This window comes from Homarus americanus, unplaced genomic scaffold (genome assembly GCF_018991925.1).
Source record: "Homarus americanus isolate GMGI-L3 unplaced genomic scaffold, GMGI_Hamer_2.0 scaffold43707, whole genome shotgun sequence".
Classification (NCBI taxonomy): domain Eukaryota; kingdom Metazoa; phylum Arthropoda; class Malacostraca; order Decapoda; family Nephropidae; genus Homarus; species Homarus americanus.
Genome location: NW_024724449.1, coordinates 520,825 through 539,662, shown reverse-complemented (window position 1 = coordinate 539,662; position 18,838 = coordinate 520,825). Strand labels below are relative to the sequence as shown.

The window sequence follows — 18,838 nt, the reverse complement described above, 5'->3', positions numbered from 1 at the left end:
GTTATGTGTTATAGAAAGTTCAGTGTTATATGTTATGGAAGGCTCAGTTTTGTGTTATGGAAGACTCAGTGTTGTGTTATGGAAGGTTCAGTGATATGACTTTTTAAGTACACTGAAGGATTCACATTCTCATGCCACAGAGTAACTCTAGGCTCCTGCACAACCTAACCACAGCCACTAGCTAAGCAATCAAGCTACTGCATGTTACACCCACTGAAGGAAAGGACAATAATTATTTAGTCGGAACAAATCATTGCCTTGTTTACACATTAATTTTAATTTTTCACTTAATATCTTCTCTGTTACACTGTTGGCAGCTACAGGACGGAGTATGTATGCCTCCCAAAAAGTACGTTACTTTTTCCGTCTTTACAATTCGAAATGCTGGACGAAATCCCCTGATTTATTCATTCTCCAGCGCATCATCGAATGTTAATATTTTGTTTATTTACAATACGTATACTGTACTGTACTGTACATTAACAGTAGTGCTTGCATAAATGAATACCGCTCTGTGACAGTCCGTCTTTAAACCTCCGTAGCAATGGTACTCCATGCCAGATGCATAGTTTAGACATGGAAACATTCACTAATGCTCTGAAAAATTACATAGATGTGTGATTTTTTCTGGGAATAAAAGAATTTGTCTCAATACCCGGAAATCTCTCAAACTCCTTAACATTCTGCACCAATTGTTCCGGCTAATGGGGATATGACAAATGGTACCATCTTCTACACTATCTATCAGTAACACTTTTTACTAAACTCTTATATCACTCTATTAAAGAAACATTCAGTGGTTTCTGTAATAGAAAATTAAAACTTGAGTGATAAAGGCTGGATAAGAGTGGCAGCAATTTGTAGACTGGTTTGTTGTGCCGTAACTAACACCACAGCAAAGACATGACCCTCTAAATCTGTGTCATATAGGTCAGATGTCCATTATGCCATGTAATGCTGGGAAAATAAAATACAGTATAATTGTTTACTTACTAAATTTTATTAATGTATCCACTTACAAAGAGTGTCTGTAGGATTAATCTTATTTATTTAAATCTCTGGCACGTTGCACCCAAGTAATCTAGGTGCATTTGAACTACTCAGGCTTAAATACCTTTTGTGATTTTTGCCTTCAAGTGAGAAATTTCATGACAAAACAGTACAATTATGTATAGAAAATTTATCAAAGACCATTAATTACCATGGATTAAGCACTTTTATCACCATATGTAATATTTCTTGGTTGTTTAGCCGACCTAATATTAACCCCTTTGCCGGCTGATGATGATATTTGCATCAATACGCGGTCCACGAGTGCTCACATTGGCGCATAAGACCTTATGTTTCCACGCACATTTTCAGCCATCCCATATCATTTACTGTATACAACTACAGTTAGTCAGATTATGTACTGCAGTTTATAATTATAATTCAATAAATAGAGAAGAAAAAATTCACATAAATTTACCTGTAAATGTAACTAAAAAATATATTCAAACAAAAATCTATTAATTTTGAATAAAACAATTTGCGTCATTGGCCAGTCTATGGACGAGATTTGGAAAGGAAGGCCAGCTGGCAAAAGGGTTACGGTAATAGTAAGCTTTTATATTCACATGCCATCATGAGTTATGGGAAGATAAAAGAACATTCCAAACTAACCGTTTTAACAATTCTTGTGTACTGTGCATATACAGTACAGTACAGTACAGTACTGTACTTTTAAAATATTAATGAAGTTAAGTGTTTCAATGAAAAACAAAACAAAAAACACATTCAAATCATTCATAAATTCAACCTATCACTTACAGCATTCATATGAAATAGAAATGTTACTTTGTCAAAATATATAAAACATTGACAGATGAATATTAATGATGCATTTGGTGATTCAACTACACTGTACAGTACTTGTACATGGGTTATTTTCAGATTTTATAAAACATGATAAAAAAATTCCTAATAATTATGTAATCATAAAATGAAATATCACAGGTGCAATTACTATAGGACTATAGTACTGTACTATAATACACACTAAACAGTATTTTGTCTTCTGATAAAGATATTTAAAAAAATACATCCTCCTTTAATTAAGCACACATTTATTTATTTTTTAAATAAAATGTGTTAACTGTAATTGTCTTTTGGATTCTACATAACACATACTTAATTCTTCCTTTAATCTGTGTATCTACAGTATATATCAGCACTCCACTGAGCCACCACTTTTAAAACCTCTACAGTATATTGTCAACAGTAACAATGGAGTAATAATCACTCAAATTCTACCCTAAATAATATATTACATTAAATAATTTTGAACGACTACATTAAATAAGAGCTAACAATCATGAGTTAACAAAATATTTTTCAGTTTGTAGAAATTAGAAACAATCAAATAACCCTACAGGAGCAAACATCATGCATGCCAAATCAATATATTTCTATATTTATAATTATGAAGGAAAAAAGGTCAAATATAAGGATTATAAATTACGTAACAGATTTTCTTGGGTAGCTTAGCCAGGTAATTCATATTACAGTAGGGTCCCGGAGTACGCGTACCCATAGTAAGCGACCCAACTTATACATGTTTAACCCTTTGAACTGCCCTTACGCTTGGGTCGTGTTCTTGCATGAGCCAACTCAGCATCTCTTGCTTGCTCAGCGTGTTTATCACTTGTCCATGCTCGTTGAGAGAAAAAATTTAAATATAATCATTACAATACCCTCACATCCCTTAGAAAAAATAAATAAAATATGAAACTACAAAATAAGAAAAATAAAGGGCAAGGCTGTGTACGTGCATGGAGTGAACATTCGTGTGGAGGCAGTGGGCCGTAACAGCATTGCCGACTCGCCACCCACCCTCATTTCTTCCCCCATCTCAACATACACACACACACACGCAAACGTCTCTGAGTCAACTGAGTGACTGCCTGGCTGAACTGTGCCGCATAGCCCAGAGAATGGTTTGAGAATTTGTTTGTGCATTTAAAATGTTCACATGATACCACAGGTTTATTATATGTGTCCATTTGTACATTTAAGGTGTTTGTATGATATCTCAGGTTAAATTATTGCCAAGGTGTCCTCTCTCTCACACTGGTTCCATGAACATCTCCCAGGCATTCACGATCATAAAGTTTTTCTTTACTGGTGAATTTTACCACAATCATGGCCCCTAAGAGGAAACTTAATGGCAGAGCTCATGGTGGTGAGAGAGAGAAAAAGATAAAAGTGTATACTGTGAGAACTTTTGAAGAAAAAGTTAAGATACTGGATTTACTAAGGAGTGGTGTAACAAACTTTGAAGTTATGAGTTCGTTACCTTAGTATAAAAAAGGGGTTATACGTATATATACTGGGGGACCCGAATACATATATGCAAATTCACACTTATGCTGGGGTCCCTGGAACATAACCCTTGTGTACTCTGGGACCCTACTGTATAGTATGAACAATAACTTGGAGACAAGTGTACAAGGGAGCCTTATCAATAGTAAATGTGATAATTAGATGCCTTATTGATATACAGTACTGTACAGTATCAAAATAACAACCTTTATAAATTTAAAATGCTCATCTTCAAATACCTGGGAATAATTTCTTTAAAACTTGTTACATGCAGTGATCACATCTATGGGATTAGACTTGATGGCAAGTACCGGTATACAGTACAGTACATGATGGGTTGTTACCTTACCATGACTGGTAAGGATGGCCTGTCACATCAACTTAAATAAAAATTAGAAAAAAATATTGAGTTTTCGTATGTGGCATTTCTTACTTTGTACATGTTATTTTTTTTAAATATTTTCTTTCACAATATCTAATTATGGTACAGTATTTTAATTTTATAAAACTAAAATACAGCCAATGGCTGCTTACTGTACATTCACAGATGCATACTTTTTTACAATGCAACCATATATCTGACTGTATGTAAGTCCACACAAGTACAGTTGCCTCCATTTATAACAGGTACAGTGACTGGTGTGTTTTGTTTGATGTGGCACCACTGCCCACCAGACAACAGATAGGAGCCAATGTTCTACTTGGTAATCCACTGTATACAGTACAGTATCTAAATTATAACCATGCAAGAAATGTGTGCATTCACAGACAGAGGGGGGGACTACTTATTAGCATCCTTGGTCTGGTTACTATAGCAAGGTTCGTTCTGCCCATTCTGCTAGTTTTACTATGATGTAAACAGCAGTGGTGCCACATGTCACACAACATGCCAGCCACTGTACCTGTTATAAATGGAAGCAACTGTCCATTGTACCTGTACTAGACCTGTCCACTGACATGAGGTTGAGGTTGAAGCAACTTTTCCTTTGTTTTGGTAGTTTTGCATGAGAAACAGTCAAAGCTAGCAGTGTTCACAGTATACTGTACAGTAATTTGTATTAGGAACGAGTATTTTGTTATACCCGAGAGCACATTATGAAGGAAAAAATAACTTAACAAATTTCTTTGGAAAATTATTAAAAAAAAGACCTCCATCAACTCCAACAACACCAAAATCAACAACAGCTACATCTCCTGCAAAATCCCCTTTAACATTCCTTGAGAGCTGCCCTTCTACCCCAAAGCAATAATTTTTCTTTTCATCAATAACAACTCCACAAGTCCAGTGTAAGTGGATACAATTATTTAAGTTAAGAAACTATGTTCATTTTCTCAATACTATTATGTGTTCATATTTCAACAATCTGTCATTATTTGAGGCAATTGGGGGGTACCGGTAAACAATTTTGGGGGGAAGAATATTGAGTCATATCTCAATTTATAACATGGATTTAGATGGAAAGTTAAAATCTGCATAACAAACAGGTTTTCAGAAACACATCATGGACTTATAGTGGACACTGACTGCACATTACCATTGTTAATGATGGTAGAATTACATTATCATGTACCCTGTAAGTACTCTCAGTTAAAAGTATATTTTATTGAGATCTTCAGTCATATTAATGGATATTAAAATTTCAAGGAACACCTAGTAACTACAGTACAGTAATTATAGCTGATGATGGGGAGGGGGGGGATAAAACACACCTTCATAATGCTAAATTTTGGGGATTTATGTGACCTTCTTAGGAGCGAATTTTAGAGCAATGGAGTTTATGCAATACCTTAATCCAGTTGGTTGTGGCCCATCTGCAAACACATGGCCTAAGTGTGCCTTGCACTGGGGAAAAAGTGAAAACCAATTAAAATCATTTAAAATCTCACTAAAAATAGAGAATATGAAGATTTGTACATATTTCAATTAAAGGCTTTTCTCATAATAAGCTTGAATGGAGACAGAATGGAAGATGGGTGATGAACAGAGTCACTGAGTAGCTGAAGGTAACATGTGTACTGAGAAATGTTGAGGTAGAGAACTTTGTCAAAGGCAAAGATGGGAGTGCACAGGGAATTTAAATGCTGACATTACAGTATGGGTATTGTGCACTATTCAGGAAAAAGCTTGTACCGTATTAAGGAAATAAAGAAAATATTTCTCTCTCTCCTTACTTGCTCTGCCTCACATTTCTAGAATAGTATTATTTGTTATCAATTTGCTCTTAAAGTCGACATTGCCTTAAAATATATTACTTTACCTTATCCATACACTTACAATTACCACAAAAAATATTGATACCCTATAAATTTTCACATGATATTCATACAAAAACTTATTTCAAGGATGAATAAATCACATTTACTGACTTAAAATGTTTTATTCTACCACTATTTAGTGCTTAGTCATATTTCCCTTACATTTTATTACCAGTTGAAATATTCTTGGTATGGATTCTACTAATATTTGAAAATAGTCTCCATCCATCTCAATCTCCCACATGAGCTTGATTTCCTCCTGTAGCTGATGTACAGTTGAGGTGTCCCGTGCTGACAGCTTCCGCTTCATCTCGTGCCATACATTCTCGATGGGGTTTAAATCTGGTGAGTTCCCAGGCCACTCCAACAATGGAATAACCCTTTCATGAAGCCCAGCTGTCACACTTTTTGACCTGTGACAGGGGGCACCGTCTTGCATGAAGACTGTGGGACTGGTGAAGTTGATAATAATCCAATAAATGTTTTTCCAAGGCAGTTTTGTAGCAATCAGAGTTCATTGTTGTGTTTTTGGGGAGGAAATGGAGGCCAGCACGACCACGTTTTCCACTGAACGCTCCCCACACCATCACACTTGCAAGATGTTTCACGGATTTAATGGCGTAACGATGATCATACCGGCTGGTGTTGGTGGACGTTCTGACTGTCCTTTTCCCTGCAGTCAGGTTGCAAGAAGTGCTTTCATCAGACCACATCACAGAATTCCATTATTCTTTGCTCCGGTGCTAGTATTTTCTTGCAAAAGCAAGCCGCTGACGGCACATTCGGTCCGTGAGAAGTGGTTTTCGTGCAGCTTGATGGGAAGGCAGATGAAGTTCCTTCTGAAGGCGATGTTGAATTGTTCGTTCTGATATGTTTTGCAGGAGGATGGGGTGTGCTTTCTTTAATTATGATGCACTCATATTAAGATCTCTCATTATCTCAAGCCTCAGTAGTGAATCAGTGCATTTGGAGGTCTTCCTGGTGATGATTTCCTTGGTGGAATAACGTTGGCGGGAAGGTTGTGTGTCGATCTCTAGAGCCTCTTAATCATTGCCGTGCCTCGTCCTGTTCTTGAAATTTCTTTCATAGCGACTTTTTCCTCTAGCAGGGCAAGGATCCAACCCTTCTCTGCCTCAGACATGTTTTTGGGAGCCATGAATATAGTTTTGAAAGAAAATTTTGGGCTAATTGTGGATGTGTCTTAATTTGCACTCATCAGCTTGGTGAGTGAAAATTAACATGCACCCTGATCGATAGCAAGTGGGGCACTGGCCAAGTTTCTACCACTTCTACTCGCGCGGGAAACACCGTAGAGCTGCCAGATGTTATATATTTCCACCTTGACAAATTTGGCAGGCTGCTTTTCGTGCGGTGAAAGCATGTATAGAAGCACAGCTAATTATGCAGAGGGGATCAATATTTTTTGCAGTAATGGTATACTAAGGGCTTCTGATAGCTGTTGCAATTATCACTAAAAACTGATATACACACTGTATATTTATTAAAAGAGCTAATAAAGACCTAGCCTGGTAGAAATTCTTGTCAATCTTATATATAAACTAATAATTAAATTTAGTTTCAGCAATATGATAATCCAGTAATTTTCACTTGCTAAAAAACTTGTCAAAAAAGTAGAGAAGGTTTTGCAATATTTTTATGTAAACAAATAGGCCAAGTATAGGCCTACTGTACTTGATTGGCTCCAGATTCAGTGAAAGAGAACTGGGCTTTCATGGTTATACAGGAAGTTAGTATTTCCATGCCTTTGCTTTACTGGCCAAAATTTTGTCGAGGTGGAGCAAGTGCTTAGCAGGCAAAATCAAAGACTGGTCCAGATATCTCATTTATGACTGAGCCTATATCAGGTGATGCATGGCTGCCTGACAAGCCTATCAGGTGAAATCCTAGGATTTAACCAGATAATGCTGACTGCTACTCATCCATTAACTAATAATTCCCCCCTCTCAGAAGAGTAGGAACCTGACTTGAGAAAGTAAGTGATTTTGAGCTACATTACTAACATTAGAATGTAACAAGTCCTCTTTCTAAATATCCATTAAAACTAATCACAGGAAGGGGGAGATCAGACACATCAGTGTGCCCACATCATCCATGTAATGGTAAACAGCAGTCATGTCTTTCACACTGGAACATGCACTACAACTCTCAATTGGGTAACCCTTATGCAGATGTAGCCGACTTCCAAACTATTTACTGGGAGGAATGACAGTATTGAAGTTGCTTAGTTATGAACTGCTTTCCCATACACTAAGGAATGATACTGAAATCCTGTTTCTTATTAGAGTCTGTGACCATATGCATCTTGTAATACAGTGCTCACCTTACCAAAGTCGTCAAGGGAGTTGGCCAAATGTGGCTAACTGTTTAATTTATTCTTAGAAAGTTAACAGTTTAGTCTTCCCCATTGCAACCATCATTTCTAAATGGATTGTAGGAAGCAATCGTATTTTAGAAGTTCAGATGAAAGGTCTGATTGTTGTAAAGATTTACAATTCTTGAATCAACATGGTGGCAGTGAACAATGAAATTATCACATAAGCTGTTTTTCAGCAAAATCCTTCACCAGTTTCCTTTACCCACCTATGGGGAGATTTCTCTAAGCAGTCAAGATTCATAGTCCATTAGCTGCACTATACAATAGTGCATGGGCTTTGCAAAAACACAAAGTACTGTACATGCCAACATGGATGTATGAGATTGACAGCCATTTCTCAGTGTCACCAAACCACTCGTTTCTTAGAGCATTGTACAGATCTCAGGGATCCAAATGCACCCAACTTCTTCCTTTATACTTTCTAAGATTTTGCACATGTTAGGCTGTCACAATATTTGACAAAAATACTTTTTTTTTTAGCATTTTCCATGCATCTTTTATTGAAAGGACTTTGCAGCATCAGTTGCTATGACATCTATGATGTTAGGACAAAAGTGTATAGAGACAAAACAAAATATCTCAAACTTGCAAATCATATCCCAAAATCACTCTTTAATAGTTTTGTAAGGATTCATGGAGCCATTTTCTTTCAGAAAAGAAAAATCTAAACAGCAAATTTTCACCACTCAAAGAGAAAGAGGCAATTATTTTCAAATAACTATCCTTCAAATTAATGGATGTAGACCATGATCCCACTCCAAGGGTCATCTTTACCTGATGAATCAGTCATTTGATACTGTACTACCATTTTTTGGTTAAAAATTATATAGCGACACCCTGATGCCTGAGGATCAAGAAATGTCACGAAACAAAATAGACATGTCCTGGCACAGCTTTTTGTTGTACGTACAGTATATATATGGAGTCCAGGGGAGAGTGATTCTGTGGATGTCTGCTCTCAATTGTGACTGGCTAGGAAATGAATAAAAGATGACAGATGTGACTAAAATAAGATAGAATCATAACTTTGAGTGTCAAGTTTGCTGATTGATCAGACATGGCTACTAATAAGGCTCCATCTCTTATGACAACAAGTGTTGTTCTAGACCACTCTAGTTCGGGTCAGTGGTGTGAAAGGATGCTGAAAAGATTGGAACCCCATCACGTTTAAAATATCACTCCTGGACAAATTAATTGGGGGATGTCTAGGGACAAATAATACTTTAGTTGCAAGCCACAGTTTTGAGAAGCCACCTTGTGTAGAGTGTAAGCCAAGAAAATTACTGTAACTCCACCACCACCTGGTCTAGGGGTATTAAAAGTACGTACTTACTTCTCTGCACAAGACCTCAGTTCGAACCATCATATGGGACATATCTGTACGCGTCTCCACATTGCTGCCTTTTTTACCCTCAGGTGTGTGAAAGGACGGCCATCCACTACCAGATTCAAACTTTGCCTTTGAGCTGAAATAATAAATAATAAGTAAAAAAAACAAAACAAAACTGGTGAGCAGCAGTACTCTGAGCCCCCTCCTCCTCGTTCTGCTTCCCTACCATCTTATCATGAGCTTTACATCATGTTCTTTAGGTACAGGTACTGTAATTTGAAAATTACTGATGGTATATCGGTAATGAGTGTATCTCTCTCTACTATATCAGGGGTTAGAGTCCTGCTTGGCATGGACGCACGAGAGAAGGGTGTTGTCCAATGTGAACTAACCAAACACCACAGGTCTTCTCCTGAACTAGCACTGGACAGACCTACCAACTCAACATCTAGTAAGCTGATAAGTGGTAAAAGAATGTGAATACTGTATTACACTATGCACAAATTGTGTATGTACGTACAGTATACCGGTATAGTAAATAACCAATTCGAAAATATAATAAACACTGATATTAATGCTCACATTCTTTATTCTTGGCTTGTTTTTCTTAAATTCTTCAGTACTGTACCAAAATTTTTATCATTATCTGAAAGGAATTTTGCAATTATCTGACAATTCTGAGGAAGATGACAACATTCTATACTTTAATTTAATTTGGCAACATTGGCATCACTTCACCTTGGCTATCAACGACTCCTAAACATAGAATACAGTTTTGTATAGTGAATATAAATTACTGTACTGTAATAATTTATCTTTTGAATACTACAGTACTAAGGTTTTAAAGTTTAAATATAACGTTATTTTACATATAATAATAAATGAGGCAGTACTGTACTGTAATGTGATTTATTGGAGGTCAAAATACATGTAGCTGTAATGGAAGAAGTCTAGAACCTAACTCAAATCTTCCCATTACTGTGCTTGATAAAGGAAGCAACTAACCCACAGGTCATGTCTACTATTGACAATAAGTATATTAAGCTTAGAGAACAAAGTAACCAAATAGAGAAATAATAACTTTAGCATAAAATAGTCTGCCCTTACCTAAACAGGTCTGATCCACAGCAGAGGCACTGGTAGATCCCCTCTCCATGGTGGTTGTAATATGACCCACTAAATGGCTGTTGACAAAAGGAATTTAAAATATTATTTTATAATAATGGACAGAAGTAAGCATATTATATGGCCAGTGGGTCATTCATCATATAACATGAGAGATCACCTGATAAATAACCCCTTGATAAAGGCTGCTTTGTTCCAGAGGATACACTGTAAGTACAATACTGTACAGACATTCCCTGATTTAAGAAAGGGTTCTGTCCCTGAAAATCTTTCCTAAATAATTTTGTAAGCTGAAGTATATTTTCCAAAAGAATCCCTTATACAAGATGTGATACATTCCTAAGGGAGGAGGGGAAAAAATAAACTGATAAGTTAACGTATCCTCCTAAATTCTCGCTGCTTTGTTTACATGGTGCAAATGCTACCATGAGTTAGCTGATGCTACACTCATGCACTCTTCTGCATTGCCAGTAATGTCCACACCTCCAAACTTTTGCTCACTTCCCAAGTCCACACTTTCTCTTACAACTCTTTACCTTTATTGTACAAATCAGCATATACTGTACAATACTGTACTGTACAGCAAAATTACATGCGAGTAAATGAGGAGAAATTGGACTATCAGTCAACTGGCCGAGTGATTGTGCTGGTGGATAAGAGTTTATTTGTCCCCAGTGAGTTTGAGGAGTTAGTTATAAGGTGATTGTAGGAGAATGATGACACACTAAAAGCTTATTTGTACACTTAATAACACTGTGAGTATTAAAAAATAATGAAATAAGTTCGTGAAATAAGTAAACATACTGGTGTAGTATAAAATTTTAATTATTTTAGCACATGAAGTCTTTGGCAGAATAAATGTCAGCAAAACTGTGCAGAGTGCCTCTGTGAAATTATCTACTACAGTTTCACTAACTGAATAGTGTCACTACATAATTACTTAATTAACTATTGTGCATATGGGTATGAAAAGGAACACCAGCTAAAGAGTTAGCTGTAACTAAATGTACGGTAGAGACCATATTTAAAAGTACAAGAGAAAGAGAGAGAGAGAGGGAAAAAAAAAATTGAATATGAGTGTTTTGACAAAGTTCCAAATGAAAAAAAAATCCCGAAAGTCGGTTAAAATATCATGTGTTTAAAGCTATAAAGACACAGCCCTTAATTCTTTTTCTGACATGTTTGAACAGCCACATAATTTCAATAACACATTTGGGGATTTTTGAGGAACTTAAAAGATTTGCATGCCAGTGCTTGGAGGATATGGTCAGGTATCAAGAACACAGTGATATTAACAGATGTCCCCCATTACACAAGAAAGATTAGATTCTTTACCAGGTTTGTCAACAGAAAATGACAAATCAAAAATATAAAAACTGGAAAGAACGTGCTATAATAAAATTTGTACATCTAGATTCAAGAAAAATGTTTCATTTAAGATAACATACTTTTTTTTATTCGTTGTCTGTTGTTGTGTTGGATTTCCTGAATCAATTTGGAGGTACAGTAATTCTTTATTCCTTTCCCAAAATTCAAGCTTTACTGTAGTTAGGATTCTGAACAGATTTAAAGGTTTTGTTGCATTACCATTACAGTACTTGTTTGTTTTTAATTCAGTTGATTTATTCTTTAAAGTTATCTGGATTAAGTTCTTTTATATCATTCATATAATTTTATCATGAACTATGCTCCTCATCTTTTAATATTCATTAACTAGTACGTACAGTACAGTATTACATTATGCATTTGTTGACAGACTTATGAGTAAAATGTAAGTCATGCTGCAGGCTGAATATTTTATCCATATAAATAGTCCAAATATGTGGACTGTACTGTGTAAAGTAACTGTTTGTAGCAAAATGTGTACTGAAACAATTCTGTTCCCACTGTTACTGATAATGTTTGTATAAAAAAATCATTGGACAGGATATTGTACTGTATATTATGTTTTACTTAATAAAATTTATATTTAATTTATTGAATTTGTTATAATGATGAAAGGCTTTGAATATCGCATGTTGTGTTTGAACTTTATCCCATAATCTGTAATGGTTGTACGAGCAAAAAACAAACTGAGGAGATTAACTGTTTCATCGAATTATGGACGCTGCCGAATGACAAACAGAATAACACTGACATTCTTGGTAGGTTTATTAATTTTATGTTACAACGAGCTAGACTGCATGTCCAAGCTGAAGGCGCCCTTTTTGATCATTTATTGTAGACTAAGCTATACATTTGTAGCACTTATAAAACATTTTAAGTACATATGTAAAATACTGTACTCTTTAACTTCAAAAACCCAACTTCATTGAACATTTTTGACTGAAAATTACCTCAGAAATAAACTCCTGAGATATTGACATAAAATCATGGGATACCCTATATAAGGAGGACTGAGGCCACCTTATCTACTACCCGAGTCCTTTAACATAAAATTATATTCCTTACCGGTTCTGTGCCGCCTTCTCGTGTTACAGAATACTGCTCTGGAGAGAGTTCCTTCTGCCAGTCTTGAGGGGTCTTAGTTTTGCAATCTTTCTTCGTGTTTGGTGCACCCGCCACTGAATATGTAAGGTTATAAAAGATAAATTACCATGGATGAACCTCAACTGGCCTGTTTTGATTATTTTAAGATTGAAGAGGGAAGAGAAGAATAAAAAAGGAAAAGATAAAAATAATGAAAGAAGAAAATGGAGACAAAAACAGAATAAAAATAAGGAAAGGCATAAAGAACAGAGGGAGGAAACAGAATGGGTGGGCAGGAAAAAGAGAGGGCGAGGAGGGGAAAAATGAATGGAATATGGCAAGGGAGGAGGAAATTAAAGGAAAAGGTAAAGGTGGAGGGGGGGGGGGAGAAATAAGAAAATATAAAAAAGGGGAAATAAGACTCAGGGAGAGTTATATGAAGAAAAAAAGTCATACAGTACAATGAAATCATCATACTTTAAGATCATACTAATAATAATTGTCAATGAAACAAAACTAAAATGTAAAGACAACAATACAGTATTCAACATTCTTTATCAATCAAAGTTTTCCATCTCTCAGGATTTTAGATGTTTCAATGAGATCTGCCCTATTGTTTCTTGTGTGAACGGTTTTTAGGCCTAAGGCCCACAATCTACTTGGACAATCTAGATTACTTAGTTGTAGAATAAACTTAGTCACTCTGTGTTGCACCTTTCTTGGGATGTTAGATCATTCTGGAGGTAAGGTTTCCATGTCTGTATAGAGTACAGTAATCCAGACTGGGATATACTTGAGATTTGTACAGTTGAAGGAGTACTTTCCTATCTTTGTATTTGAGGGTACACTAAACTGTATAATTCCTGCATAACAGAGACATGACCAACCGCCCAAGTGGCTAAGAGCCAATCAGTGGCGAAGAGGGTAAAAGTAAATTTCGATTTGCTTTTCTCACTGCTCCGCCCACTTGTTGTGCATCCTTCAGTGAATGATCCATCACAAGGCTTAGATTTTTCTCGTTATCGACAGTATTCGGGAAAATGTTATTAACAGAAGAGTTGTAATTAGGGTTGGTGTATCCATTTTGAGATAAAAATTGCATTTTTTAAGTTAAATTGAAAAGTAAACAAAACTAAAACAAAATATATAAATTTCGCACCAAAATTTTATATCTTCCTATAGCTATACAAATCAATACTGTATAGACTTCCGTAGTTGTCCTTTTCCAAATCTTAACCAATTAACCAGTTATACTACCGGTACATTCTTTTAAAAAATAAATAAATAATCCTTTCTTGGAAAAGGACCATCAAACATAAATGAACATGGCAGGTAGTAAGCAGCTACCAAACAGGGAGGTACTACTGCCTGGGAAGATATTGGAAGCATAATGTATTGTCTAATGGTAGACTTTCTGCCATATGGCATTGTAGTGGCTCCTCTCCCCTACAACTTCCAACTGAGCTCCGGCCGCGCGCCTACCAGCCAATCAGCGTACAGCCAGCTACGCCAAGAGACTAGGTCTATGCAGTGGACGTAGGGGTATGATCGCCGACCTAGTCTCGACCTTCAACCTCCAGCTCAGGATCAGAGCATTTCATACCTTACGCTTAAGCCGCTGTGATTGGCCCTCTCGCTACGCTCACCCCAAATCCTGATCCTCGTAAATTGTATAAATACGGCCATGCCTGGCCAGGGAGACCATCTACACTCGGCTACCGGACCAGCAACATCTCTCACAGCTCCTCACCACCCAGCTTCCTCAGAAACCTCCTTGCCCTACAGGACCTCTGAGCAAGCTTCTCCACCAAGTCACTCCTATGCAATGCGCTATACAACAATATATATACAAAAAGCGCATCGTGAGTTTCTATTCTACCTCATTCCTGAGTGTGAGATATCTACATGTACGTACGTTTGTGTGCCCATACTAAGATAATTGACAACTGGCCACATACTGTACGCTACAGCATCACAAAAAATTTGACCAAGTCCCAGGTTGCTGATCTGACTCTCTGCCTCATTTACACGCAATTGCAGGGTCTCAATTGTTTCTCGTACCATTGACAACACAACATACATACTGTACTATATATTGTTTCTCACTTTTGATCTTTCATTTTTGTATTTCTTTATGGTTCTTTATTATTATTATTATTATTATTATTATTATTATTATTAGTGTTATTATTATTATTATTATTATCTAAATTATTTTATTTATACTGTACAAGTACTATGAATTATTATTATTATTACATTTTCGACCCCAGGCCCCGATGTGGGTCAGTGGCCTGTGCCCGTAAAAGTGTAGTTTGATGTTGTCTCTTTACTTAATCTTTACTTAACATGCAGATCCAAGAGGTAAAAATTGTAAGTAATAACATGCGTGTCATATTCCCCATGTACCCTTTGTCCATTTCTCAAGGTAAGAAATATTTTATTTTCTATGGAGAAACTTCCTAAAATTAGAATTAAGGGCACTCCCATGTTGTCAAGTATTACCAGTTTGTGTTCCTGACCACAGTACCCTGTACGTAGAGTAGACCATTAAGCCTTTCCTTTCCTTTGTCTTGAGGTTTCTTATTTTTTTTGCTATATTTTCAGCGGTGAGTTCTGTTATGATAGTCATTTCTTGAACAAATGCTTCGTTTGATAGATAATTAGCTATAAAACGGTAGGGATCGATTTTGTCCTATGCTCAGTGTATGCTTATGGGCCGCTCGGTTCGGGCAGCTTCTCTCACGTCCATAAAAAATGAAAAAATTAAGCCATATCATAGTAAGTTCTTCCTGTTTAGTATGCCGCAGGGAAGGGGGGGGGTCCTGGAGGTAGAGCCTCAAAGCTAGAAAGTTAGGTTAAGTTAGGTAGGTTTCTTTGGTTAGATTGGTGAGGTCATCTAACATCGCTGCTGCTGCTTGTTTTCTTATCAACTAAGGTTATGTTAGGTTCAATTTAAAAATAGCCACTTTTTAACACATTTGCTCAAACTATGAGTATCCACTGCAAAACAGTGAAATTGTGGCATTTTTAGATAAATTTTCTATGAAAAAATCGACAGTGAGTATCTTGCCAATAAGTATCAATTCTAAGACACTTTTCTTCTTTAAAATTTCTCTCACAAACAACCTAACCTAACCTAACATCCTAACTGTGGGGCTCCATCCTCCAGGCATATACGAATTTAAGTCTTTTCTGAGGGAAATGTTATATAAGAAAAGTGTCATAAAATTGGTAAAGGTGTAGATAACAGCTACCACCAGAAGGAATTGTCCAAATTAGTTAAAAAAATTTCTGCTCACTCATATCATGATAGTAAACACAAAAATTTTAACGACAATGAATAGAACCTGACCTAACAGACCCATAGGTTGGGTTTGTTAGGTCAGGTTCTATTAGGGTCTATGCATTGTCGTGTTAATTTATGTGTTAAACAACTTACCTTAATATTGAGGTTGATATACACAAACAACTTCTGGTGGTAGCCGTTATCTACACCTTTACCGAATTGTCTAAACAATTGATTGCAGCCAAAAAATTCTTAAAATTATTTGGATGGCAGCAGGTGAAATAATACCAAAAATTGTCACTTCAGAAAACTAACTCATCTTGGTGTTCCTTCATACCTGCTGAGGCTGTTGTAGACCTTGAAACAATGCCAGTAAGTACCAGACAAACTATACCAACAACACCAGTCATAATTCCAATGATTGCTACTAAAGTCATTAATATCTAGCCAAAAGTTAGCAATGTATGAGATTTTAACCAGGATAAATTATTAAAGTGGTCTAAAGTCCCCCAACTTTTAGTCTACTACGCAATCAACTGATTACAACTAAGAAGTTGCTAGATGGTACAACATTTATTATGTAAGTCAGTGACAGCAAACTCACCCGAAGTGACAGCAAAACCTCTGACTGCATAACATCTACATAGAGACGGAGAAGCTGAAGAGGAGATCCTGGTTAGATATCTGCATGCCACACCAGCCATATTAACATAGATGTAATCGAGACCAAGGCAAGAGCCCCACTGGTACTGTGGGCAGCCAGCAGTGCCAGCCAACCACAGTAACTACGACTGTCACGTGGGTCACTCGTTATTATGTCCCGCCAGCATGAACACCATTTCGTGGTTTTCTACAGTATTAATATGTCTGTATTATTAAAATGTTTACCCTTCTAACCTGTTGTAATTTCTACTCAGAATAAGTTTAGAGCTTATATTCTGTAAACGTTTTGTAAGGATTTTTTTTAAAGCAGAATGATAGCTTCAAAACAGGATCCAACTTTCATATACATAGGAATTACATTAATCAGTGTTAGCTTTTATTTTCTATGGAATCAGCATGCTGTTCTTATTAGTGTCCTTGTCATATTAAATTTCCACGGGTTACAGTAGCAGCCTACTTTCTACAGACACTCACAAAGACACATGTATACTTACTTCCAGATCCATAAAGGCATTTTTCTAATGTACTGTGAATTTGAAACACCTGTAACTGGTGTAGCGTTAAGGTTACGTCTTATAATAATTATACAATTAGCATTATCTTCGAAAAAATGTGATCCAATCTGAACTACCATAACCTAACCAAACTCAAGAGCACAGTGATTGGGAGATATTGTGGGGTTTTTGGTTCACACTCAGGATGGAATGGAGAAAGGAAACTCACAATGTGCTCTCATGTATACATGTTGTATTGGATGTACAGTGCAGCTTGGTGCTGGGAAGGCAGCATGGTTACAAGCGTGATGTAGAGAGAGTTGGTTGGTGAGGATGCTCAGAGGAGGACCAGCTTGTGGGTCGCTTTGGTCGCCGGTGCGAGCGAGGGCCGCCAGCCAGGAGTGGAGGTGTTGCTTGAAGACTGGCTGTAGGTAGAAAGAGGTAGGTCACCACGAGGTCAGGTCTTATACAGTGGGGGTAGGCGTGGCTTAATAGTTGACCTCAGTCGTGTAAGGCGGCGCTGGTTGCTGACCTAGACAGGAAGGCAGGCTGGTGAAATTCGCTGGGTCGGCTATTCAGCTACAAAAGCAATTGTAGGGGAGGAATCCACTACAAGGCCACTCCCAAAATGAACCTCACCAAGGAAGTAATGAAACATGCCAAGACAGCCACTTGGGCCTACTGTACTACAGTAAAGCTCACACTAGCCTGCATGTGTAGTTATTTTTTAGGTTCTAATTGGATGTTGAAAACGGAAGCGAATTATGTTTATTTTGCATTATTTTAATTAATAGTTTGACTCAATATTCGATTTTTATGTATATGCACTTTACTAGCTTTTAATGAACGAATAAAAAAGAAAGCTAAGCCGCTTGGCTTTGGGGGGATTTCTGGCTGTTTCGCCTTCCGGCTATTTCGGCAGACTAGTGTTTCCCCTTTTCATGTGCGGACAGAATGTAAGAAGGGGGACTAGGATTGCAAAATATATACACGTGAGAGTTTTCTATGTAATATAATGAGCGTTGTTTATATTGTTATTTTGCCATAAACTAATAAAAACAACTTAAACCACAATTAGATGTCAGATATTACAAGGTGGTGGAAGAAATTTGGGCTGCAACTCCCCTTTACTGTATTTTATCGTGGTGACGTGCACGCTAGCAGATTTTAGCTGGCTTGTAACTAAATTACATTTAACCTTCAGCTGTTGGAGGTTTGAAGAAAAAAAAAAAAAAATATATATATATATATATATATATATATATATATATATATATATATATATATATATATATATATATATATATATATATATATATATATATATATATATATATATATATATATATATATATATAGTAACTAAAATATAAATTAAATGACAATCAACTCAACAAAAGTGGCTGAGAACTAAGAAGAAAACAGATGGCCACGTTAAGTACTGAATTCTTCACCAA

The 18,838-nt window shown here is 36.5% G+C and overlaps 1 protein-coding gene across 4 annotated transcripts; it reads right to left on the bottom strand.

The window, feature by feature from the left end:
- Nucleotides 1-980: 980 nt before the first annotated feature.
- On the bottom strand, nt 981-17,037 carry LOC121864395 (peptide methionine sulfoxide reductase MsrB-like). Of its 4 annotated transcripts, none has more exons than XM_042363419.1 (5): nt 16,829-17,037; nt 12,918-13,030; nt 10,449-10,525; nt 9,341-9,477; nt 981-5,203 (listed from the first exon to the last, which is right to left on the bottom strand). In XM_042363419.1, exons 1-5 carry the CDS (start codon nt 16,926-16,928, stop codon nt 5,109-5,111), a joined length of 522 nt encoding a protein of 173 aa, XP_042219353.1. In that variant the 5' UTR covers nt 16,929-17,037; the 3' UTR covers nt 981-5,108. The 4 variants fall into 4 exon arrangements, with proteins under 4 accessions (XP_042219353.1, XP_042219351.1, XP_042219352.1 ...); XM_042363417.1 differs by having other exon boundaries at nt 9,345-9,477; nt 16,829-17,034; XM_042363418.1 differs by lacking the exon at nt 16,829-17,037 and adding an exon at nt 16,562-16,760 and having other exon boundaries at nt 9,345-9,477.
- Nucleotides 17,038-18,838: the final 1,801 nt, after the last annotated feature.

Excerpts from the sequence above, each read along its gene's own strand:
- LOC121864395 (XM_042363417.1), bottom strand. The coding sequence starts at position 16,928 with ATGGCTGGTGTGGCATGCAGATATCTAACCAGGATCTCCTCTTCAGCT. Across the intron at positions 10,526-12,917 it reads GAGAAGGCGGCACAGAACCG|CCATTTAGTGGGTCATATTA; the intron begins GTAAGGAATATA and ends TTTTGTCAACAG. Across the intron at positions 9,478-10,448 it reads TGTGGATCAGACCTGTTTAG|CTCAAAGGCAAAGTTTGAAT; the intron begins GTAAGGGCAGAC and ends TTATTATTTCAG.